The sequence below is a fragment of the Bos javanicus genome, chromosome 12 (assembly GCF_032452875.1).
Source record: "Bos javanicus breed banteng chromosome 12, ARS-OSU_banteng_1.0, whole genome shotgun sequence".
NCBI classification, from domain to species: Eukaryota; Metazoa; Chordata; class Mammalia; order Artiodactyla; family Bovidae; genus Bos; species Bos javanicus.
In genome coordinates this window covers 16276245-16303488 of record NC_083879.1, presented here as the reverse complement: position 1 = coordinate 16303488, position 27244 = coordinate 16276245, and the positions used below count along the sequence as shown (strand labels likewise).

General features: G+C 40.0%; 1 protein-coding gene across 2 annotated transcripts in view; it reads left to right on the top strand.

The window, feature by feature from the left end:
• Nucleotides 1-27244, top strand: part of CPB2 (carboxypeptidase B2) — a 61254-nt gene that overhangs the window by 25119 nt on the left and 8891 nt on the right. For both annotated transcript variants that reach the window (XM_061434583.1, XM_061434582.1), the window contains 5 exons: nt 272-380; nt 4134-4235; nt 6358-6462; nt 15800-15910; nt 18586-18679. In XM_061434583.1, the coding sequence (XP_061290567.1) occupies nt 272-380; nt 4134-4235; nt 6358-6462; nt 15800-15910; nt 18586-18679 (521 nt within the window). The remainder of the gene's footprint in view (nt 1-271; nt 381-4133; nt 4236-6357; nt 6463-15799; nt 15911-18585; nt 18680-27244) is intronic.

Sequence of the window (27244 nt, the reverse complement as noted above, 5' to 3'; positions counted from 1 at the left end):
TCACCATCAAGAAATGTTGATAATGTTGGAGAAAGGGTCAGGTTTTGAAGGCCCTGAAAGCATATTCTACAGGAGCCACTGTCTCTCCAGCGCCCATGCGGCTCTATGCAGAGGGCTTGTGAATTGTCATGCTAGTGGTGTTTTCACCTTGAGCTTGCTAGATTTCTTAGTGACTTTCCCCCCACACTTGCCTGTTGTGTCTGCGATGGGCCACGAGGGAAAATTAGAGCCCTGTTTGGAAACCAGCTCATATTCTTGTTTCATCACCCAGGGTCCTGGTGGAAAATGTGGAAGATCTTATCCGGCAGCAGACTTCCAATGACACCATCAGCCCCCGGGCATCCTCCTCCTACTATGAACAGTATCACTCACTAAATGAGGTAAGTTGTCAACGTTTCTCTCCAAACTGCCTGTTTTCATTGAATGAGCATTGCCATTTCAGCCATGGGAAATTATAAGAGAATCATAATTAGTGGAAGAGGGTGAAAAAAAATCACTATTAGATTGATTATACAGAGGTAATTGGTCCTTTTGTAGACATCTTGCCTGGAAAGATTGCATCATATTTTGGACTTTGCCCCTCTAAGCAGGCTATTTGTCCATAGCTAAGAATATCTCTGATTGTCAGGAGTAACACTACATTCTAAGGAACAACAGAAAATTAAAAAATAAGACCTTTTTATTGAAACTGCCACACACACAAAAAATAGCACTCCAGCCATTATCCTAAATGAATTCTTACCGAATAACTGCCACATTATCTCACTGAATTAAAGGAATTTATTCACTTATATTTAGGATGCAAAAGTGTTTAAGTGTATTTTATTCTTTTCAGAAGGAACCTGTTTAAAATACTAATAGTAATAGTAATGATTATGATGATGCCTGTATTTTAATATTTAAGAAATTGGTTTCTTTTCCTCTTAGTACTTATGGGTTCCAATTTTCCTAGAGGAAACCTAAGCTTGATACCATGTTCAGTTGACCTCAATAAGCTTTCACATCATACTTTAAGAGCCATTTCCCCGTATTTGTTCCCTTAAAGGCTAAACCCCTTTCTTTTCAATATAATACTCTCCAAGTAGTACAAAATCCCTTGATACCTTTTATTCTTTCATAGGAGTACTGCTATATTCCTTAATAGAAGTTGTGTTTTTTTTTTTTTTTTTATCATTTTTGGCTAGGCGCCCAGAAACTGTTAAGAACCATATCCATACTTTTGTGACATCTAACACTTAAATAATAAGCATCAATTTTCTATTTAATCTTCAAACGCATCTGTTCCTTTCCAGTTAGTTAAACCAGAACTCAGTCTTCCCTAGTGGCGCAGATGGTAAAGAATCTGCCTTCAATGCAGGAGAACTGGGTTCGATCCCTGGGTCGAGAAGATCCCCTGGAGAAGGGAATGGCTACCCACTCCAGTTTTCTTGCCTGGAGAATTCCAGAGACAGAGGAGCTGTCAGGCTACAGTCCATGGGGTCGCAAAGAGTCGGACATGACTGAGTGACTAACACTTTCTTTCAAACCAGAGATCAGCAGGCTTCTAGGACTGATGTGCCGGGCTGGTGGACGGGGATCTTAACATTTCAGCCCTCTGCTTTCTCTCTCCTACCTTGACTTTGTCTGTTCCACCTAAACTATCTCCATCCAGCCGCCTACATCAGCCCTGCATGAGTAACCTTGAGGCCTGGAGTTGAGAGGTTGGGTAGGCAGGATTGACAAGTGGAGAAGGTGACAGTGTCACGGCTGTGTTGGGTTTGGTGGGAAGAACGAGATGCCTTAAACAGAAGTATTTAAAATATGTTGCTGGGTTTTTCCTGGCAGACCAGGAAAAATTCCTTGTGTTAAGTGCCAAGGGCCTAGGTTCAATCCATGGTCAGGGAATTAAGATCCCACAAGCTGTGTAGTGCAGCCTAACTAAATAAACAAAGGATTTGAACATTTAAAAAGAGTATTTTGGGGGGTATATTTTAAATATTTTGTTCAAAGAGGTTATTTTTTTTTTTTTCTTATCCTCTCCCCAGGAAAGAGTTGGAAAGACATGGGAGGAAAACAGTATTAGTTAGCCACAGTAGTAGTAGTGTTAGTCACTCAGTCTTGTTCGACTCTTTGTAACCCATGGACTGTAGCCCACCAGGCTCCTCCATCCATGGGATTCTGTAGGCAAGAATACTGGAGTGGGTTGTCATTCCCTTCTCCAGGGCAACTTCTTGACCCAAGGATTGAGCCTGGGTCTCCTGCGTTGCAGGCAGATTCTTTACCACCTGAGCTACAGTCTGTTGTAACAAAGTGCCATTTATTGAGTGGCTTAGACAACAGAAATTTATTCTCTCACAGTTGTGGAGGTTGGAAGTCCAAGAACAAGGTGTCAGGAGAGCTGGTTTGTTCTGAGACATCTCTCCTTGGCTTGTGGATGGCCACCTCCTCACATGGCCTTTTCTTAGTGTGCGCACATCCCTGAAGTCTCGCTGACCATTGTAGTCTCCACTTCCTATTAGAATCCCAGTTGGGTTGGGTTGGGGCCCACACTGACACTTCAGTGCAACTTAATTACCACTTTAAAGGCCCTGTCTCCAAATACAGTCATGTTCTAAGGTATTGGGGATTAATATACACATTTGAGGGGGAACACAATTCATTTCATCACAATGACATTTCAGAAAACAGTTTGGACATCTTCATCCTTCCCATCCTGAATCTTTTCTAAGAGGTTTGTAGCAATTGCGGCAATCTTTCTCCCCCAAATTCTGCCTTTCTTCCCCTTCAGCTCTGCTCTTCAGTCCGCATTCATGTTCACTTGGAGAGCAAAAGGGGTTTCTTTTGTCATTGACTCTCACTAGGAAATTTTAAGTAAGCTACAGTAGGGGAGAAAAACAAATGACCAAAAAACACGTCTTAAAACAAATGGCAAAAGAAGAGCATTATTCAAAGGATGTAACCTTGATTATTGCAGATTAGATTTAAAGTTTTCTATAAAGCTGCCTTACTATAATTAATATAATACAGCCTCCCTTGTTGGAGGAAATCTACTGAACTGTCAGTGCTGTAACACAAAATAGGTGGATGGAGCAGTTCTCTTAGATGTGTGCGTGCCTTAGAAGAGTAGCACAGTAAACAGAGGAAATCACAGATGGTTAAATTTTCAACACCACAGACACTGACAGCATTGGTACTTGGCAGCAGGTAGACCTTCCAGAAGCATCTTAATTCCTCGCACAGAACAACCCATCACACATACCACTCGCCCTAGTTACGCTCCTGTAAGAAGACCCAAGGATAAATGGTACTCCTCTTCCCTTCAGCTAGGACTGCTATTTGAAATTACCTTCAGCAAATTTCCTAGAAATGAGGCCAAGGGTTGGTTATTTCCATTACAAAAGGTGTAAACATTTTTAAATGGCCCCTGAGAAGTTGGTCTACTTTAAAACATGATCAGGCTCCACCACTCAACACCTGCTTTGAAGTGGGGGCTAGCCTAAAGTCAGGACTAGAAATTTATTTGTTTGTTTCCTTCTACTATAATCTTGTCAGAATCGCAAACCACTAGACTTCCACCTAGGAGAGAGTTTTAGAATCAAACTCCTTCCCTGGATAGAAGAGATTCTTTTTTCCTCCAGACTGTTCTCCCCTTTGCTTCTCATCATTTCACACCCCTTGTTGTGAGTCCACAAGTCTCCACTGGGAAAAAAAGGCAGCTCCATTTATCCTGTGCAAAGACAGTGCCCGGGGCTTCCTTAGGTTACCCTTGAAAAGTGAATATTTTTTTAAAAATCTCATATAAAAATGAACTCTTGAATGGTAAATAGGATTTCATACACAGAGGTGAGGATTCGACATTATCAGCCTTTAAAAATAACTTAAGGAGTTATCCTTTAAAGATGATATTTCCCTACTTTGTCGTAAGTTTCTTAGTACATTTCCACTTTCCCTAAACCTTGATACTTCTCAAAAGTTTAATTTTATTGATTTTCCTAAGCAGCAGAAGAAACACTCTGCCTCAAGTGTTTTAGTTCCTCTTTATCTCCACAAAATTTTTTCTAGAGGGATAACCCTTCCTGGAAGAATTTGTCTGTTTCCTTTGTCAGGGAAATGCTTTGAACTTGCTCTGTGACCACTGGTTTCTGCTTTGATAGATCTATTCTTGGATAGAAGTTATGACTGAGCGGTATCCTGATATGGTTGAAAAAATCCACATTGGATCCTCATACGAGAAGTACCCACTTTATGTTTTAAAGGTATGGGAAGAGTCATTGATTTTTCAACTTTGGGGAGCTATTAATTCTCCAGTGGTGCTTGTTATTACTTGGATTTTCTTTTGAGTTCTGGAAATATGTGTATTACAAATGATCCTCAACTTTAATATCCAGATCTTCAGTGATTGGTGATTACCTTTAAATTGTTTTCCTTTGCTACTACAGTGTTGACCTAAGAGTAGTAACCTCAGTTTTAGAATCTACTCTGTGACATAGATAAGTCATTTAACCTTTCTGGGTTTCAATGCCTACCTTCATAAAACAAGGAGAGTGGTCTGGATTATCTTTCAAGTCCTCTTTTATTTATACCACCACAACCACCACCCTCAGCACCACCACTGACTGACTGACTTAGGCCAAAAAAAAAGGAAAGGGATCTGTTTTGAATAAACATTGACATTACTATAGTTTTTAGAACCAAAGGAGTTGAACAACAGGAACTAGGAAAGAATAGGAACCAGAGCAATGCTGGGATTCTTGGCAGTAGGGCTGATATGACCGTTTCTGCTTCAGTTACCATCTGTTTGGTTATTTATTCTCAGTTGAACAAACTGGTCTTAGTAAAGTCAGTGAATTGGGCCACAGGAAGAATATTGGGAACCATGAAACCAAACTGATTTCTGCCTGTTCATTTCTAATTCTGCAGTTCTGTTGCTATTTTTAAAACCACTCTTTCTCCTAAAAAAAAAAAAAAAATTAAAAAGAAGGTCTGAAAAAATTTAATTATTGGAGAAATACATTTGATTTAGTAAAATTTCATTCACACATGGTTTCCTCACATGTTCTAAACTGTGATAGGTGAGGCTCTTTGACTGTCCAAAGATAAGATTTGGAGTCAGGATTTCTGGGTTTTAATCTGTTCTGACAAGAGCTTGCAGTACAAAGTCAGACCCTAGGCAACATTGGGTTCTCTTGGCAGCTGAGTTAGTCTACTGGGCTGGATCCATGTAATCATGGCATACCCACCTATGACATTTACTTTTTGCCCTGTTGTATGTACTCTTTGGAACTTGTGTTTCTGGGACCTGATATACATGTTGGAAAACCATGCTTCCTGCAAGCTTTAGTCCCAGTCTCAATCAAGGATGTGCACATCATGGGAGTCCCTAGGGTTCCTCAGTGTCAGAATGGGTACCAAGAGAATTTGCTCAGCCACAGTTAAACAGAAGGTCGAATAAAGCAACTAGTCAAAACAACTCAGGATTGTCTTTTAAGTTGAGGAGATTAAATCAGTTGGGAAATTCTCTTTGTACAATTTGATCCTTTGTGGCCAAAGCTTTCCACACTTGCCTTTTTGTTGGACATCAGTAACTTCAGGTTTGTTAAGAAGAAAACTCCCTGAGTGGTATAGATGGCAATTTAAAAATGGAACCCTCTCTTTTTCTTGCTTTGGAATTCCAACCCCACATATTTCTTTGATTTTGCAACACTCTTCTCCCTTCCCTCCATACTCTAAAATTGTGTAATATTTAAAAGTAGATGAATGATGATTCATTTTATATAGAGGTGTTTGTGAGAATTCTTCTAAAGTCATCAAAGGCTATCATTGAAGACAAGTTGGTAGTTCTTATTCCAGAAAGTTGGCGGCTTACACTAGTACCCTAGATGGTAAATCAGAATAAGGTCTCTGTCCCCAGACCTGTTGATAATAAATTGATGTCAAGTTAGATGTGTGTTTATTTTTGTGTGAAATAGGGAAATGATCTACACGTTAAACAAAAGTGTGCACCCTGGGAAAATGGTGAGGGAGTCCAAGGTTGTCTTGGGCACCACTAACTTCCCTCTCCCAAGCCTTTCTTTGTGCCCACTTCCCACAGAGAGCTGCCCACCCAACACAGGCTCATTTCATTCTAACTGCAGTGTGAAGATATGGCCTGAAGCACTAGTTCTTGGGTCTCTACTTCTGCAATTTCTCATGTAGCTCTGGTATCATCGGGTATTTGTTTAGGAATAAAAAGAATTTTAAACCAAGAATTTTCCAAGAAATGAAGAGAATAGGGGATATTTCATAGATTTGCTAAAAGGATGAAATCGAAGCCCTGGTATTCAGGAAGTTATTATCCTAAAGCTGCTTCTTACTTGTTTTTTGATTTTCTCTGAGCAGGTTTCTAAAAAAGAACAAAGGGCCAAAAATGCCATGTGGATTGACTGTGGAATCCACGCCAGAGAGTGGATCTCTCCTGCTTTCTGCTTGTGGTTCGTGGGCTCTGTAAGTATTCACATTCTCTGAAAGCCCAGAGCTTCTCAGGATGTGGCCTCAGACCACTTGCAGTAGATTCAACTGGCCTGTTTATTAGATGCGTTTTCCTAGGTCACCTCCTAGAATTCTCAGCTTGAAATCTCTGGGGGTGAGACTTGGGAATCTACAATGATCTCATGCTTCTTAGGTGACTTTCATGCATATTGAGAACCATGAATTTAAGCATTTAAATTACCCTAAAGATTATCTGCCTTATCTTTTCTACATTTCCAGCTGGTACTAAACACTGGCTTCCCCAGTGGCTCAGATGGTAAAGGATCTGCCTGAAATGTGAGAGGCCTGGGTTCGATCCCTGGGTTGGGAAGGTCCCCTGGAGAAGGGCATGGCAACCCACTCCAGTATTCTTGCCTGGAGAATCCTCGTGGACAGTGGAGCCTGGTGAGTTACAGTCCATGGGGTCACAAAGAGTTGGACACGACTGAGTGATTAAGCACACAAACACTGGAGGGCTTCCCCGGTGGCTAATATGGTAAAAGAATCGGCCTGTAATGCAGGAGACCTGGGTTTGATCCCTCGGTTGAGAAGATCACCTGGAGAAGAGAATGTCTACTCACTTCAGTATTCTTGCCCAAAGAATTCCATGGACAGAGAGAGCCTGGCAGGGTACAGTCCATGGGGTCGCAACGAGTTGGACATGACTGAGCAACTAACACACTTTTCAAACACTGCAACATAATTAAGAAATAGTATCAGGAAATGGCAACCCACTCCAGTATTCTTGCCTGGAAAATCCCATGGACGGAGGAGCCTGGAAGGATACAGTCCCTGGGGTTGCAAAGAGTTGGACGTGACTGAGCGACTGAGCATACACACCTGCAGTTGTAATACATTTACTAACTAAAAGAAAGAACTGAAGCAATTGTCTAAATTGAGTCCCAATTAATTTTTTTCTTTTGCTTTGAATTATCCAGGTATCTTTTGCCATATTCTGCTCTTAGAAATTGAACATAAAGTACCCCATTGCAGAGCAGATTATATTTTTTTTCCATATATCGTCGTAGGTACTTTTGTCCCTAAAGAAGGCCTTGTAATCAAAAAAATCCATGTATGAGACAAAGAGTATGTCATAATAGTAAAAATTATAATGACTGTAAATCTATATAACAAATGAAAACAGTAAAAGTCACTTTTCTGTTCCCTATAACTATATTTTTTTGGCCCACTTAATCAGTGCTCAACATCCGCTTCCTGCATTGGAAATTTAAATTAATGCTGCAGGTTTAAACTGAAATACAACTCTGGGGTCCAGAGAGGACTTAAACAGTACCTACTATTGGGTTAAATAGGTTCTTACCATTGGATAAGGTCTAAATTATTCATCCACACACTAAGACTTGGATAGCTCTTTGTTGTATTTTTAATGGTCATGAGCATGATAGCTTATTTCAGAATCTTCCATTCAAAATGTCTTATATGCTTTTATGTACAGATTTATTCTTTGTCGAATGGTTATTGGTTAACTTGTTGGCAGGCATTGTTATTCTTGTCTAGGATTATAAGAAAGACAAAGCTTCAGTGTCCCCCAGGCAAAGAGAGCTGAGCGATCGTCTGTCACGGGATGGGAATTAGTCAAGCCTTTATCTCCTGCCCTCTAATTGCTCACTCGCTCTTGTGCTCTCTCCTCTGCCACCCTTGCTCCTCATCTTTATTCTTGTTTTTTGCTTTTTTAACTGCAAGACAGTGGTTTCAGTTATATTACTTATCTTTCTGGTGAATCATTCCATCAACGAACATTTATGTGTTGTCTTTGTATGTCAGACATTATTTCTGTAGCGATCATCCTCACTGAGTGATTCATTCACTAGATATAGAACCATAACTGTAAATATATTTATAGATTACTGTGAAAACTCATCAGAAAACATATGCTTGGAGAGCCCCATGATACACAGATTAAATTCATAGTAAAGAATTAGATTCATGAACATGTTCAACTTGGTTGAAAATGTTATTTTTAAAAATCATGTCTTTCAACACAGTTAAAATACACCAAGTCAGAATTTTAAGGCTTATAGAGAGAGATTACATGACTTCAGGATCATGATTAAATATCTAGATGGCATACTTTTGAAGTATAAATAACTGGATAAATGGCAGATATGAAAATATTTTTATAAATAACAACATCATTCACAAAGTTAATTAAGAATATTGATTTCGCCCTGGTAGCTCAGATGGTAAAGCATCTGCCTACAATGCAGGAGACCTGGGTTCAATCCCTGGGTCGGGAAGATCCCCTGGAGAAGGAAATGGCAACCCACTCCAGTACCTTTGCCTGGAAAATTCCATGGATGGAGGAGCCTGGTAGGCTTCAGTCCATGGGATTGCAAAGATTTGGACACGATTGAGCAACTTCACTGGTTCACTATCCCTCCTTGTTTTATATTTTATTTATTTTAGGTAGGATTTTTTCAGCGAAATATATGACTTTAACCATTTGGTTTTTATTTATTTAAAAATATTTTGATTATGTATTTATTTGGCTGCGTTGGGTCTTAGTTGCTGCACTTGGAATCTTAAGTTTTGGTGTGCAGGATTTTTTTTTTTTTTTTCTTTTCAGTTGTGGCAGGTCAACTCTTAGTTGCAGCATGTGGAATCTAGTTTCCTAGCCAGGGATCAAACCTGGGCCCCCTACATTTAAAGTGTAGAGTCTTGGTTGGTGGACAACTAGGGAAGCCCCTCCAACCACTTTTCCTTATTGAAGCATAGTTGGTTTACAATGTTGTGTTAGTTTCAGTACACAGAAAAGTGAATCAGTTTTATATACTATTTTTCAGATTATTTTCCCTTATAGATTATTAGAAAATATTGAGTATAGTTTCCTGTGCTATACAGTAGATCTTTGTTATCTATTTTATATATAGTAGTGTTCAGAGAAGGCAATGGTACTCCACTCCAGTACTCTTGCCTGGAAAATCCCATGGATGGAGGAGCCTGGTAGTCTGCAGTCCACGGGGTCGCTAAGAGTCGGACACAACTGAGCGACTTCACTTTCACTTTTCACTTTCATGCATTGGAGAAGGAAATGGCAACCCACTCCAGTGTTCTTGCCTGGAGAATCCCAGGGACCGGGAAGCCTGGTGGGCTGCCATCTATGGGGTCGTACAGAGTCGGACACGACTGAAGAGACTTAGCAGCAGCAGCAGCAGCAGCAGCAGCAGCAGTGTGTATATGTTAATCCCAAACTGCTAATTTGTTCCTCCCCCACTTCCCCTTTGGTAACCATTAGTTTATTTTCTATGTCTCTGTATGTAACCCTACCTTTAATCCCCACATGCCTGAAGGAAACACAGGTTGCCCCATTACCAAGTTCCCTTGGCCAATCAGAAAAATACCCCAGGTCCTAAGGATCCTGAAACGTTACCTGACTAATCCATTCAGGTCATCCTTCCACTGGGGCCCACATCTCCACTTACAGGCGTTAAGAAGTCTCCTCATTGCAGTTTCTCTCTACTCTCCCTTTCCTCATCCGTTCCTCTGAGGTCCTGGTTTCATTCTGTTGTTGCTCCACAGATTGTCACCAATTCCCACTTGCTCTGGACTGTCATCTTCTTTAATCGAAGACCTGAAGAGGCTCTCCATCAGTCCAGATGGTGCCTTTGTGCATAATCAAAAGGGGGCATGCACTGCTGAAACAATCAGCTCCCCATATGCCAAAAAAAAAAAAAAAAAAGAATCTGGACTCCTATCTCACACCATATGCAAATATTGACTAAAAGTGGATCAGACACCTAAGTTTAAAAGCTACAATTACAAAAATCTTAGAAGAAAATTTAGAAGTAGTGAATCTTTGTAATTTTGGATTAGGCAACGAACTATTAGATCTGACACCAAGAGCATAGCAACCAAAGAAAAAAGAGATAAATGAGACTATCAAAATTTGGGAGAATGGCATAAAAACCTTTCTGCTTTTCAAAGGACACTATCCAGAAAGCTAAAAGACAACTCACAAAATGGGAGAAAATCTTTGCAAATTATAGATGATGAGGGACTCATATCCAAAATATATAAATAACTTTAACAAATAAATAATGCAAAGATAAATAATCTAGTTTTTAAATGGGCAAAATATCTGAAAAGACAATTCTCAGAGAAGATATACAAATAGTCAATAAGCATATGAAAAGATGCTCAACAGCATTAGTCATTAGGGAAATGTGAGTCAAAACCACAGATATACATACCACTTCCTACCCAATGAAGTGAAGTGAAGTAAAAGTCGCTCAGTCGTGTCCAACTCTTTGCGACTTCATGGACTATACAGTCCATGGAATTCTCCAGGCCAGAATACTGGAGTGGGTAGCTGTTCCCTTCTCCAGGGGATCTTCCCAACCCATGGATTGAACCCAGGCCTCCTGCATTGCAGGCGGATTCTTTTACCAGCTGAGCCACAAGGGAAGCCCTCCTACCCAATAGGATGACAAAAATTTTTAAATAGCAAATAACAAATATTGGTAAGAGTGTGGAAAAACTGGAACTCTTATCCATTGCTGTTGGGATCATAAAATGGTGCAACCATGTTAGAAAACAGTTTGACAGTTCCTCGAAAGTTTGAGCGTAGAGTTTCCATTTGACCCAGCAATTCCGCTCAGGTATATAGCCAAGAGACTTGAACACATATGTTTACAAATGTTCATAGCAACAGTATTCATAAGTCCCAAACTGGAAACAGGGACTTCCCTGGCAGTCCAGTGCTTAAGAGTCCATGCTTCTAAAGCAGGGGGCACCATTCAATCCCTGGTTGGGGAAATAAGATCCCATATGCTGCATGCTGCAGCCAAAAAATTGAAAAAAAAAAAAGTGGAAACAATCCAAATGTCCATCAGCTTATGAGTGGACAAATAAAATGTGGCATATCCTTATAATGGAATACCATTCAGCAACGAGAAGGAATGAAGTACTGATTCAGGCTATAACATGGATGAATCTTGAAAACATTTTGCTAAGTGATAGAAGTCAGACAGAAAAGGCCATATATTTGATTATTCCACTTACATGAAAGGTCTAGAATGCGCAAATGCACAGAGACAGAAAGTTGATTAATGGTTGCCAGAGGCTGGGGGAAGAGAAGGGAGAAAGGGGTAACTCCTAAGGGAGTTTTTTGTATTGATGGGGATTGTGAGAGCTGGACCGTAAAGAAGGCAGAATGCCAAAGAATTGATGATTTAGAACTGTGGTGCTGGAGAAGACTCCTGAAAGTCCCTCGGACAGCAAGGAGATCAAACCAGTCAATAAGATTGGGGAGATCAAGGGAGATCAACCCTGAATATTCACTGGAAGGACTGATGCTGAAGCTGAAGTTCCGGTATTTTGGTCATCTGATGCGGACAGAGTACTCACTGGAAAAATCCCTAATGCTGGGAAAGATTGAGGGCAGAAGGAGAAGAGGGCATCAGAGGATGAGATGGCTGGACAGCATCACCGATGTAATGATCGTGAACTTGGGCAAACTCTGGTAGATGGTGAGGGACAGGGAGGTCTGGCGTGCTGCCGTCCATGGGGTCACAGAGTCGGACACGACTGGGTGACCGAACAACAGCAACATTGATGGGGGTGGTGATGAAAATATCGTATAATTGGACAGCGGTGATGGTTGCTTAATTCTGTGAAATATAAAACCCGCTGAACTGTGCACTTTAAAATGCTGAATTTTCCGGTATATGAATAATGTCTCAATAAATTGTTAAAAAATAATAGGTCCCCCTTCCTCTGGGATTCCAGCTGCAGCCCCACATGAGGGTAGGGCTTGATACATAGAGTAGACGCTGTATTTCAGCTCTCACTCACCCTTTCTGTTTGGAGCCCTGCTTATTAAACAAATTTCCGGGCTAATATTTGATCTTCTCTCAGAGACTAACTTTTTGCTGAAAGACTTCCATCCAACCATTGCTAAAGTAGGAAGGAAATAAGGAGAATGAAAAAGACAAAGAAACTGACCATGACATACCTATTAAAAGTCCAGCAATCGCTGTAGAAATAAAAATGATACTTTCTCATTTTAAAGAAAATAAGATCTCCCAATTTTTTTCTGATAATGAATGCGACATTATTATTGAAAAAAATGACTCTAACATAAATTTACTGATTTATAGCATAAAAATGATTTCACTAGTTGCTCAACTACTTAAAGTATTACTTCTTTCGTTCTATAAAATTGCTTCCTTTTCATTAAGCTTTTCTTTCTGACCTATAGTGGGCCAAAAATTAACTTGTACTTTTTATTTCCTTTCTCCCATATTTAGTAAGCGGTTCAGTTCAGTTCAGTTCAGTCACTCAGTCGTGTCCGACTCCTTGCGACCCGATGAATCTCAGCATGCCAGGCCTCCCTGTCCATCACCATCTCCTGGAGTTCACTCAAACTCACATCCATCGAGTCGGTGATGCCATCCAGCCATCTCATCCTCTGTCGGCCCCTTCTCCTCCTGCCCCCAATCCCTCCCAGCATCAGAATCTTTTCCAATGAGTCAACTCTTAGCATGAGGTGGCCAAAGTACTGGAGTTTCCGCTTTAGCATCATTCCTTGCAAAGAATATCTAGGACTGATATCCTTCAGAATGGACTGGTTGGATCTCCTTGCTGTCCAAGGTACTCTCAAGAGTCTTCTCCAACACCACAGTTCAAAAGCATCAATTCTTCGGTGCTCAGCCTTCTTCACAGTCCAACTCTCACATCCATTACATGACCACTGGAAAAACCACAGCCTTGACTAGACGGACCTTTGTTGGCAAAGTAATGTCTCTGCTTTTCAATATGCTATCTAGGTTGGTTATAACTTTTCTTCCAAGGAGTAAGTGTCTTTTAATTTTATGGCTGCAATCACCATCTGCAGTGATTTTTGAGCCCAAGAAAATAAAGTCTGACACTGTTTCCCCATCTATTTCCCATGAAGTGATGGGACCAGATGCCATGATCTTCGTTTTCTGAATGTTGAGCTTTAAGCCAACTTTTTCACTCTCCTCTTTGACTTTCATCAAGAGGCTTTTGAGTTCCTCTTCACTTTCTGCCATAAGGGTGGTGTCATCTGCATATCTGAGGTTATTAATATTTCTCCCATATCTGAGGTTATTGATATTTCTCCCAGGAATCTTGATTCCAGCTTGTGCTTCTTCCAGTCCAGCGTTTCTCATGATGTACTCTGCATATAAGTTAAATAAGTAGGGTGACAATATACAGCCTTGACGTACTCCTTTCCCTATTTGGAACCAGTCTGTTGTTCCATCCAGTTCTAACTGTTGCTTCCTGACCTGCATATAGGTTTCTCAAGATGCAGGTCAGGTGGTCTGGTATTCCATCTCTTTCAGAATTTTCCACAGTTTATTGTGATCCACACAGTCAAAGGCTTTGGCATAGTCAATAAAGCAGAAATAGATGTTTTTCTGGAACTCTCTTGCTTTTTAGATGATTACCTATGGCAAATAATTTAAATTTGACTATTATGGTTGTTCTAGGGAGATAAGGATATAGTATTTTAAATATTTAAAGAAAAATGGTAACATTTAGCTATAGCAAAGGTAAGATTTAGAAGACATTTTTCTTGGATATTAGCCCCTTATTGATCATATCATTTGCAAATACTTTCTCACATTCAGTAGGTTGTCTTCTTGTTTTGCTGATGGTTTCCTTTGTGGGTGTATGTGAACCTGTATTATACACCTGTAACTTATATAAAATTATACAGCAACTATCCTTCAATTTTTTAAAAAGACATTTTTCTTCTATCAATAATGAAAAATGTTTCTTAACAAAGTCTTTTGAGTAAGTTTAAATCAGCAAAAAATTGTGAACTAATTCACGCATTTAAATGTAGCAATGTAACCACAAATGAAGAATTTATGCCAAAGCTTTGTTGTTGTTTAGTCACTAAGTTGTGTTCGACTCTTTTGGGACTCCATGGACTGTATGTAGCCCACCAGGTTCTTCTGTCCATGTGATTTCCCAGGCAAGAATACTGAAGTAGGCTGCCATATCCTTCTCCAGGGGATCGTCTCAGTCCAGTCATCTAACCCGCGGCTCCTGCGTCTCCTGCATTAGCCAGGCAGGTTCTTTACCTCTAAGTCACCAGATGAAGTCATTTAACTACCTGAAATTTGTCTTTGTGGTTCTCCTGCATCTATAATCAGTCATTTGGGGATTAACTTCTTAGTCACTGGAATGTGGATGTCCTTGGATCATGTGAAAATATGCGACCCTAGCTGGGTATGAATCTAAAGCACAGAAGAGCAGTGTCAGATAATGTCTGATAGGAAACTCATAGTCAGTACCTAGGAAAAGCTACCACCGACTTTAAAGCCAAATGACTGAATGCTTGGGAAATACACTCAATTCTAGCAAACATTTAGCTCACGACTTATAAGACAATGCAGAAAATATTATCTAGACATGTCTGGGAATGAGACAAGGTTAGTTTAAGTGGTGACTGATGCAGATTATTATAAAAAGAGTAGAAATATATCTAGGTTTTGTTTCCTTAAATCTTTGTGGTGGGCTTTATGTATTAATAAAGAATTCTTCTGTTTCTTGAAGGAAGTTTTAGAAAACATATAGTTCTGTCTTCTGACTCCATTAAATAGGAGGACCAGTTGTCCCATGTCCAGGACATTCACCATCACTTGTCAGCGTAGTCGGAGAAGGCAATGGCACCCACTCCAGTACTCTTGCCTGGAAAATCCCATGGACAGAGGAGCCTGGTAGGCTGCAGTCCATGGGGTCGCTAAGAGTCGGACACGACTGAGTGACTTAGTAGTAGTAGTAGTCAGCATAGTACCCTAAGTCTAGACTTTCCAAGGAATTAAGACTCTTCCTGAAAGTTAAATCTGCAAATCTAAATGTCAAATTAAAAAAAAAACAACAACCATAGACCAAGTTTAATGGATGTTAGCTAGATGGATATTAACTAGACTTATTGCAGTGATTCCTTCACTATATATACAAATATTGAATCATTAGGTAATACACCTGAACCTAATATAGTTGACCCTTGAACAATGCAGTGGTTAGGCGCACCCACCCTCCATACACTCAAAAATCCTCACATAAGTTTATATGTGTTTATAAGTAGACCCTCCATCTGTGCACAGTTCTGCATCTGTGGATTCAATGAATTGCAGATCGTGTAGTTCTCTAGTACTTAATATTGAAAAAAAAGTCTACAAGTGGACCCACACAGTTCAAACCTGTGTTGTTCCAGGATTATGTGTCAATTATATCTCAATTAAAAAAAAGAAACAGGCTAAGTTTAGAAGGAGGTAAATGATACGTTATCAAATATACTTGGTTTAATCCGTAGGTAACTTATTACTACGGGAAAGAAAAGATGCATACCAATCTTCTGAAGCACATGGATTTCTATATTATGCCAGTGGTTAATGTGGATGGTTATGACTACACATGGAAAAAGGTAGGTGAAGGCAAAGAAAACAAAACACACTCCTTTAGAGCATACAGGATACACAGACAGAATTATTCATAGAATCCTGGATCCCAGCATAATGGTTTTATTATGAAAAAAAATTGTTTAATTCATTATGGGAAAGTTCAAACATATATGAGTGGAAATAATTGTATGGTAAACTCTGATGTGCTTATCACACAGCCAATCAATTCATGGCCAATGTTTTTTCACCTGTATCCCCAACTCCCTTCTATCTTACCCATATCCTTTTGAAGCAAATCTCAGATATCATTTCATCAATGAATATTTCAGGATGCATCTAACTGAGGTTTTAAAAAATAGCAATACAATTATACCTAAAAGTGAACAATAATTATTTACTATCATAAAATTTCTAATCAGTATTTAAATTTCCTATCATACCACAGCTTTTTAAAAATGTTCATTTCCTTGGTGCAGGATCCAAATAAGGTTGATATATTGTGATTGCTTTATAGCCTTTATTTTTATTTTAATCCATAGATTCTCTCCCCATATCTCTTTTTCTTTATTTCCCTGCAACTTGTTTCACTGAAGAAGAGAGTTTCCTGCCTGGATTTACTCATTGTGTTGCCATGTTGTAGTTTAACACATTCCTTTGTCCTCTGTATTTTCTGAAACTTGATATTTGGATTCTGGAAGGTTAATAAGATGTAGGTTTGGCTTTTTTGGCAAGGCTACTTCATTGTAATGGGGTGTTTTCCCAGCAAGAGTGGCGCAGGTCTGGTTTTATCTCTTTTTTGATGTTAGCCGCCTTGATACATGGTGCCCCCATCCGTTCATTCTTACTAGGAGTTGTTTGGATGGTATTTTGATTTATAAAAATCATGAATTGCAAGAATTAGAACGGCATTCTAATGGAATGTGCATCAGAACAGAATTGCACGCTAACCAATATGCAAATTTAATCCTAGTACGCTTTAACTCAATCATGAACATATGTCGGAGTATCTCGGTCAGTCTTGTCTACACTGGAAACCGTTTTAATCCAACAGCATCATGATTCACGTAAAATTACTCAAGCAACATGAAGTACGGCCCTTTCTACTTTAATGAGGAGCACATAAAAACTCTGGCCTGTACACTTCTGCAAACTTCTTGCTTGAGTTTATTCATAGGTGTGTGTGTGTCCGAGTGCAGGCATATAAAAACTTCAATTTTCTGACTTGTGAATGTTGGTTGAAATAAATTAATTCTTGTGTGTAAAAAAAAAGAAAAAGAGTACATTGTAAAGAACTAAACTCTAATAATAATTTTTAATTAAAAAATTTTTTAATTATAAAAACAGTCAAACATATATGAAAAACATACTTGAATAGCACATTTGAACACTCAGCAGAATGGGCATAATTGCTGTGATTAGAAACATAAGGAATTATACAGGAATTATTTTATGTAGTGGTTAATTTAAGCAGAAGAGATGGGAATGGTGAAGAAGATTGATGAAAAATCTCAGGGAAGCTGAATACTGTGAACAAAAGTTTTTAGGTAGGAATGAGCAAACCCTGAACTAAGTAAATGGGAAATACCTTGTATAGTATCTAACATAAAATTGGAGTTCAATAAGTGGTCACATTTATAGATTGTTATTACAATAAATGTATGCCTTCACTGGACTCCCAGTGGAGTTCAGCCACGCTTTAGATAGTCTTACTCTGCAACCGTCCTTTGTATCTTAACTCTGCCAACTAACTCCTGAAGTATGAGAACCCAATTTCCTCAGAGCAACTGTTGCTGCCAGACTCACAGGCCTGGGGTTGGAAACAGACCGGGAGGCTGGGCAGAAGGGTTGGTGGAATAGGGGAAGGGTGCCATGGCATCCCAACCCGGAACTCAAACAAAGTCTATGCAACTGTTTACAAGACTAAATTCCCAGATTACCCCAAGAACCCAATGGGCTGTTTTTGCTTTACATTTAGAAACCGGAGTTGAACCACTACAATCACAGGCACCATCAAACTAGAGATATTTTCTGCTTCCTGTAGGTTTTAAGTGAATGTTGGATTCAATCTAAAAAGAGCGCTGAAACACATGATTCAACAACATTGTATTATCATCATCAAACTTGCTAAAAGACTTGATCTTAATCGTTTCTACCACAAAAAAGAGAGAATTAATGTGACAGGTTAGAAGTGCTAATTATCCCAATAGTAGTAATCATAATATGTAAATAAATCAAATGAACATGTTGAACATCTTTAATTTATACAATGTTGTATGTCAAATACATTTCAATTAAAAAAAAAAGAAACTCATGACTCATAGTTTTGAGTTGAAACACCAAGTTATTTTACTTTTCTTAGAACGACAGAAGATAGAAAATGGCAATGCATAAAATTAAAGGAAACGAGACCTAACAAGAAGGCCAGTAAGCAGCCTACAAAAACCAGCTGACATTTTTTTTTTTTTGGTAGGTCAAAGCTCATCAAATATCACCATTTCATTTGATTCAAGTTTGAGTGAACCCAATTAAGACCTGAATAGAACAGGGGCCATGCAAGAAGTACTGTGAAGACAGTGACCGGGTGAAGAGATGGGGTTAAAGGAGAGAAACACAACGCTGGCCACTTTGTCATCAAAAGTGGCGTCTTTTCTAAACCACAAACATGGGTGCTCTGGTAATCTGTGTTTTGTTTATTTAGGATCGAATGTGGAGAAAGAATCGTTCTTTACATGAAAAAAATGCTTGTGTCGGAACAGACCTGAACAGGAACTTTGCCTCCAAACACTGGTGTGGTAGGTTGTTTGCTTAAACTCTAGCAACGTCTCTTCATTTAAAAGGCAATATTCCTAAAAACCCATTGCTGCTGCTGCTGCTGCTAAGTCACTTTAGTCGTGTTCGACTCTGTGCGACCCCAGAGACAGAAGCCCACCGGATTCCCCCATCCCTGGGATTCTCCAGGCAAGAACACTAGAGTGGGTTGCCATTTCCTTCTCCAATGCATGAAAGTGAAAAGTGAAAGTGAAGTCACTCAGTTGTGTTCGACTCTTTGCAACCCCATGGACTGCAGCCTACCATTAATTCAAGCTAATTAGAGGGGAGGACTATCTGAATCAGGGAATAATTGAAATAAGAAACTTTTTGCTTAATGCAATGATGTGAAGGTTGGCTAAAATCAGCAGAACATCCTTAACCTGTGCTCCCTGTTTTAATAGCCATGTCTTTAAAAGAAGCCAGTTGGACCAGTTCTGTAAGGTTCTTTCTAGCTTCAAAGTTCTAAAATTCTTTTTCTCTAGAATCATAAGGGATTGACCGCTAAATTTCCTACTTTCATAAACAAATAGCTTTCATTATGGGGATATCAAAGACAAGAGTTGGATAGGTACCTCTCGTTTTCAATTGTTTAGGAAAATATTTACTTCTATAGTGTTGCAAAACCTTTGTTTGTTTGTTTGGCTTGTGAAATCTTAGTTTTCCTGACGAGGACTAGGGATCAGACCTGTACCCCCTGCAGTAGAAGTGCAGAGTCCTAACCATTGGATGGCCAGGGAAGTCCCCAAACATTTTGTGTTCCCTCTTACCATTCACTTTCTTAAGTTCTTTCTTTCATGAATATCATAAACAGAAACTTGTGTTCAGCACAGTAGGAATTCCTTGTTCCTTGATTCAAATGAGTTACAGTACTCAGTGAACACTGACTTGGGCTTTCAAGGATATTGTCTGCTCTCAGGGAGGTAGGTGTTAGTTCGCCCACCCTCCAAGGATATTTCATAGTTGCTACATTTGGGAAACAACTACAAAGCTAAACAATGAGCTGGAGTCATCTATATTTTTGAAAGTGGGAGCATGTGGCTCTATGAGGACACCATAGAGGGAGCAAAGCTGTTGAAGCCACGCAAATAGCCTCTTCTTCCCATTCCTTTACCGTACGCAGTCATAGCCACATGATCCTCTGTATTTCCTTTAGAAAAGAAGTGCTGCCTGCTAAGCTGCTTCAGTCGTGTCTGACTCTCTGCAACCTCATGGACTGTAGCCCACCAGGCTCCTCTGTCCATGGGATTCTCCAGGAAAGCATCCTGGAGTGGGTTGCCATTTCCTCTTCCAGGGGATCTTCCGGACTCAGGGATTGAACCCATGTCTTTTATGTCTCCTGCATTGGCAGGTGGGTTCTTTACCACTAGTGCCGCCTGGGAAGCCCAGGTGAAAACTCATAATTTCATCATTGTCACAATGTATCGGGTTGGCCAAAACCTTCATTCCAGTAAGAGCTTAAGGACAAACCTGAATGAACTTTTTGGCCAACCTAATAGATACAAAAACTTCACAATAGAGTACTTTTTTCTTGATTTCCTCTTCCCTCTTCAGTCAGAAACTCCATGAGGTTAAGGACGATTATCCATTACCTAGCTCGGTACCTGGCACGTAGAACAGGTCTCAGAAAGTTATTCAAATGAGTCTGTGCATTCTAAGAAAGCCACAGACATAGTAAGAAAACACAGGAAATAATAGCTGATCCTGCCTCAGGCTCAAGGGAATCATTTAGTGGTTTCTTTGTAAAAGCCATCATTAAGATTGTCCAATAAAACTGCCCACCGAAGCATAAAGACCCCCATGGGCAGTAATAACTGAGGAGGGAGTCAGAGAAGCAGCAGCTAATTATCAAAGGCCTCTGAATAAACAGAGCTGACAGTTGCTAAGTGGTGAGTAGTTTATATACTTCATCCCCTGGGTTTCATTATCTACACATCATTGATGAAGAAACCCAGACTTGAAAAGGTTAAGTCCCTTGCTCAAGAGCACAGAGCTAGGAGGCGGCAGAGCTAAGATATAAAGCCAGGCTGCCTGGCTTCAAATTTGCTGAAATTCTTCTGAGTCTGACAATCACTCTTCAGATATAAGTTCCTTTTTGAAACTCCTTTTATCTGCAAGCTTTTTTTGTTTGTTTGTTTTTTACTACTCTATTTTACCTAATGTTTTTTATGGTGAAATTAATGTTACCTAATTTGAATAACCAAGTAGTCAAAATATCTTCTGTTATTGTCATCAAAAAATATCTCAGACCCCTGATTAGGCCTGCGGTTGTATTATTATATGTCACAAGAGTTAAAAGCAGGAATAGAAGCAGCAGTAATATATTATACATAAGAGAGATTTCCAAATAAAAAAAAACAGTAAGGAACTCTTTTTTTTTTTTTTTGCTGAGTGCCCCAGAATCTCTTCAGTACTTTATGAGCAAGACAGTGAGAAAAAAAGAATGAAATTTTATCTCTTCCTTGTCCCTACAACTATTAATAGAATGTGTCTTTATAATTGGAGAAGGCGATGGCACCCCACTCCAGTACTCTTGCCTGGAAAATCCCATGGATGGAGGAGCCTGGTGGGCTGCAGTCCATGGGGTCGCTAAGAGTCGGACACAACTGAGCGACTTCACTTTCACTTTTCACTTTCATGCATTGGAGAAGGAAATGGCAACCCACTCCAGTGTTCTTGCCTGGAGAATCCCAGGGACAGTGGAGCCTGGTGGGCTGCCATCTATGGGGTCGCACAGAGTCGGACTTGACTAAAGTGACTTAGCAGCAGCAGCAGCAGCCTTTATAATACTTTGTAAAGAATCTGAAACAGCACCTCACTTAGGAACAGGAAATGATAATATCAAGCCTATTTATTATTTTTTAAAATTTTTTATTCTTTTTTATATTTAACTGAAGGATAGTTGCTTAACAGTATTGTGTTGGTTTCTGTGAAACAACAACATGAATCAGCCACAGGTATATATGTCCCCTCCCTCTTGAACCTCCCTCCCACCTTCCTCCCCATCCCACCCCTCTAGGTTGTTACAGAGCCCTGTTGTGAGTTCCCTGAGTCATACAGCAAATTCCCATGAGCTATCTATTTCGCATATGATAATGTAGGTTTCCCACCCTCTCCTTCCTCCTACCCCAATCGTGTCCTAAAGTCTGTTGTCTATATCTATGTCTCCATCACTGTCCTGCAAAGCCTACTTACTCACTTTATGTTCATTTTACCTTTCCTCTGCATTAAAATTGTGTGTATGTGTGAGCTGGAAAAAGAGGTCAGTTCAGTCAGTCAGTTCAGTCACTCGGTCGTGTCCGACTCTTTGTGACCCCATGAATCGCAGCATGCCAGGCCTCCCTATCCATCACAAACTCCCAGAGTTTACCCAAACTCGTGTCCATTGAGTCAGTGATGCCATCCAGCCATCTCATCCTCTGTCGTCTCCTTCTCCTCCTGCCCCCAATCCCTCACAGCATCAGAGTCTTTTCCAATGAGTCAACTCTTTGCATGAGGTGGCCAAAGTACTGGAGTTTCAGCTTCATCATCAGTCCTTCCAGTGAACACCCAGGACGTATCTCCTTTAGAATGGACTGGTTGGATCTCCTTGCAGTCCAAGGGACTCTCAAGAGTCTTCTCCAGTTCAAAAGCATCAATTCTTCGGTGCTCAGCTTTCTTCACAGTCCAACTCTCACATCCATACATGACTACTGGAAAAACCATAGCCTTGACTAGACGGACCTTTGTTGGCAAAGTAATGTCTCTGCTTTTGAATATGGAGTCTAGGTTGGTCATAACTTTCCTTCCAAGGAGTAAGCGTCTTTTAATTTCATGGCTGCAATCACCATCTGCAGTGATTTTGGAGCCCAAGAAAATAAAGTCTGACACTGTTTCCCCATCTATTTGCCATGAAGTGATGGGACCAGATGCCATGATTTTAGTTTTCTGAATGTTGAGCTTTAAGCCAACTTTTTCACTCTCCTCTTTCACTTTCATCAAGAGGCTTTTTAGTTCCTCTTCACTTTCTGCCATAAGGGTGGTGTCTTCTGCATATCTGAGGTTATTGATATTTCTCCCAGCAATCTTGATTCCAGCTTGTGCTTCTTCCAGCCCAGAATTTCTCATGATGTACTCTGCATAGAAGTTAAATAAGCAGGGTGACAATATAGCCAATCTGATCACACAGACCACAGCCTTGTCTAACTCAGTGAAACTAAGCCATGCCATGTGGGGCCACCCAAGACGGATAGGTCATGGTGGAGAGGTCTGACAGAATGTGGCCCATTGGAGAAGGGAATGGCAAACCACTTCAGTATTTTTGCCTTGAGAACTCGATGAACAGTATGAAAAGGCAAAATGATAGGATACTGAAAGAGGAACTCCCCAGGTCAGTAAGTGCCCAATATGCTACTAGAGATCAGCAGAGAAATAACTCCAGAAAAGAATGAAGGGATGGAGGGAAAGCAAAAACAATACTCAGTTGTGGATGTGACCGGTGATAGAAGCAAGGTCCGATGCTGTAAAGAGCAATATTGCATAGGAACCTGGAATGTAAGGTCCATGAATCAAGGCAAATTGGAAGTGGTCAAACAGGAGATGGCAAGAGTGAATGTCAACATTCTAGGAATTAACAAACTAAAATGGACCGGAATGGGTGAATTTAATTCAGATGACCATTATATCTACTACTGCGGGCAGGAATCCCTCAGAAGAAATGGAGTAGCCATCATGGTCAACAAAAGAGTCTGAAATGCAGTACTTGGATGCAATCTCAAAAACGACAGAATGATCTCTGTTCCTTTCCAAGGCAAACCATTCAATATCACGGTAATCCAAGCCTATGCCCCAACCAGCAACGCTGACAAAGCTGAAGTTGAATGGTTCTATGAAGACCTACAAGACCTTTTAGAACTAACACCCAAAAAAGATGTCCTTTTCATTATAGGGGACTGGAATGCAAAAGTAGGAAGTCAAGAAACACCCGGAGTAACAGGCAAATTTGGCCTTGGAGTATGGAAATAGAGGTAGGGATATCTTAGTCTGCTTGGGCTGCCATAACAAAATATCACAGGGTGGAAGGCTCAAACAAGAGAAATGTATTTCTTGTAGTTCTGGGGGTTGTAAGTCCAAGATCAAGGTTATCAGCAGGGTGGGTTTCTCTTGCGGCTTCTCTCCTTGGCGTGCAGATGGCTGCATTCCTGCTGTGTCCTTACACAGCCTTTTCACTGTGTGCATACAGCCCTGGTGTTCCTTTCTTCTTATAAGAACACCAGGTATAGTGGATCAGGGCCTTACTTTATGACTTTATCACCTCCTTTAAGGCCCTATCTCCAGATATAACACATGATGTCTTATGGCTTCAGCACAGGAATTGGGGGTAGAGTGGGGCTTCCCGGGCGGTGCTAGTGGTACAGAACCTGCCTGCCAAAGCAGGAGTAGTGAGAGACTTGGGTTTGATCCCTGGGTCACAAAGATCCCCCAGAGGGGGGCATGACTACCCACTCCAGTATTCTTGACTAGAGAATCCCATGGACAGAAGAGCCTGGTGGGCCACAGTCTATAGGGTCACAGAGTCTGACATGATTGAAGCGATTTAGCACACATACAGGGGAAAGAAGAATTCAGTCTCCAACTGGGGGTATTTGTGAGGACCTCTGGTCTCAAACTTCTTTTAACAAGTTTTTTGAAACGTGAAGTTAAACTACAAGGTTTTGCAACTGATGTGAGATAGAAAGTATTTCATTTCTTTTCCTAGAGACCATATGGTCTTTTAATTTTTCTAATCATAGTAAAACATATATAACATAAAATTTTGCCACTTCTACCATTAAAAACTATAGTTTAGTGACTTTGACTGCATTCCCAATCTTTTGCAACCATGACCAACATCCATTCCCCAAATTTTTAATCATCCCAGACAGAAATTCTAAAACAGTTAAGCAATAGCTTCTTGTTCTCCACCCATAGGAGCCCCTGGTGGTTTCTAACTGACTTTTTGTATCAATGAGTTTGCTGTTCCAGGTATTTTTTGATCCCACTTTTTATAGATCAAAGAATGATTGAACATGAAGGGACCTGGAAGACCAAGCACCTCTTGGTACAGATGAAGCATTTGGGCTGAGAGCGATGCAGTGGCTTGTCCATATTAACATCCCTATTTAAAGGCAAAAAAGAATCTGAAAAACAGATTGACTCTAGATGACTCTTTCGAACAAAAGTTTGAAATCTCTAGAATGACAGTCATAAAATGAGAATCTGAGGTGACACTGTTCATTACAGTAGCCTCTAGCCACATGTGGCCATGGAACACTGGAAATGTGGCTTGTCCAAACTGAGACATGCAATGAAGGTGAAATATACACCAGACTCTTTGAATGAAAAAGTAACACAAAATATCTCACAAGTAATTTTTATGTTGATTACATTTGAAATGATAAACTTGTACCTATGGGGTTAAATAAAAGTATTCAAAGGTAACTAAACTATCAAATATGGTTTGTCCAATGACATTATTTATTAAAAACTAACAAAAATATATGGAAAGACCTGAGCACAACATTTCCTTGGGTGCCGGGTTGGGGGGGCGGAATGTTTAACAAACATTAAGTTTGTTTCTGTTGCAATAAAAGGAAGAAAATGAAGCAAGCTTAAGTAAGAAAGGCAGACTCTGTAAGGATAATGGAGTAGCCCATGGAACCCAAGGACCAGGATTCAGGCAGACCTTGGAAACAGACTGAAACGGCCTGGAGCACCTTAGGGGACTCAGTGGGTCCTTTCTCTGCTCATCTCATCTCTGCAATGCACACTGGCCTGCTCTGTGTCCCAATCCATGTGATGATGACGACAATGATGATAAACAACAGTTACTGAACACTCCGTATATACCAGGCACTGGGCAAAGCATTTTATGATTTTTCCATTTAATAGATAAAAGAAATTAAAGTATAGATAGGTTTGTAAAAAATCAATATTGCTTTGCCTCTTAGGGCATGTACAAGAATTCTACTCTTTCTCACCTATTTGAAAAGACTGTGACACTGGGAAATATTGAGGGCTGGAGGAGAAGGGGATGACAGAGGATGAGATGGTTGCATGGCATCACCGTCTCAATGGACATGGGTTTGGGTAGACTCCAGGAGTTGGTGATGGACAGGAAGGCCTGGCGTGCTGCGGTTCATGGGGTCACAAAGAGTCAGACACAACTGAGCGACTGAACTAAACTGAACTGAACTAGAAGACTGATGGAAATACAAGTGAGGGATAAACAGCTTAATGGCCAAAATAGAAGATTAGAATTTTTTTTGTTCTTGTTACTGTTGAGTCTTAACAATTAGCAGTGCCTTATGGAGTAAATGGCATTTTAAAAATAAAACCAAAAAATATATATTTGAAATGAAAAGTTCTAACTTGTTAGAAGTTGATGGTGCCAAATACCCATGTTGTGCCAAAAGTGGCTTTTTTTTTTTTTTTTTAAATGTAAAGCATCCATTGAATTAAAAGAATTTGTCTTGCTTGGCTGCTTCAGAAAGCCAGAGAACATATGGGCAGTCAGATTTCCTGTGGGGCTAAGTAAGTTCTCTTGATGTTACATAGAATGGAAATTCCTGACAGTCCTTATAATGAAAGTCTAAAAGTGGTGTTCAATTTAAGGCCTCATCTTTAATTACCATTATTCTTTTCTATAAAGACTAATTTGGACAACTTTTGACTCATAGGTTAAAAAAAAAAAAAAATCACCCAAGCCAGATAACTATTAAATAGCAATGCCAAGATTGAAATCAAGTGATAAGCTGATTAACAGTATGCTCCATAGCATCTACTGTAAACAATGGTCACCACCCCTAATGCCCAATTTGCATCTCCTAAAATAACAGCCTTTGCTTCATAGATTTGCTGTGAAGATTGAATGAGATATCCCTATAAGTTTTAGCAGAGTTCCTGACATACAACTTGTGTTCTTTGCAAGCCAGCTGGCACTGTTATTGTTATCTTCTTTGTTTTCAAGAGAGCAGCTTAAAACTAGAAACTGCATTTCCACTTCAAGCTATCGGTGGAGGATTCTGATTGGCAGAACACAAGTGAAGGAGGCAATTTGAGGCTAATAAACTGTTTCTAGAAGAGATAATCTTTGGGGACAGAGGTGGCTCCCTGGGCCCCAACCCTTGACTTAGGTACAGAAAAGTGTTAAGAGTCAGGCTGCCATCTAAAATGACGTTTACTCTAATTTCTCAAAGGAATAGACGTGCATTATTCTGGCACCAAATATTGCCATCCCATTTTATTTACTAATCTTTTTAGCAGGTTAGAAGAAGCACTGAAAGCAGACCTGAGTTCCCAAATGAGACTTTTCTATTGTGGGCTATATTGTGGGTGATCTTTACACTACACATATCTGGCTTTCCCCGTGGCTCAGCAATAAGGAATTTGCCTGCAGTGCAGGAGACGCAAGACACATAGTAGGTTCGATCCCTGGGTCGGGAAGATCCCCTGGAGAAGGAAAAGGCAATCCACTCCAGTATTCTTGCCTGAAAAATCCCATGGACGGAGGAGCTTATAGTCCAAAGTGT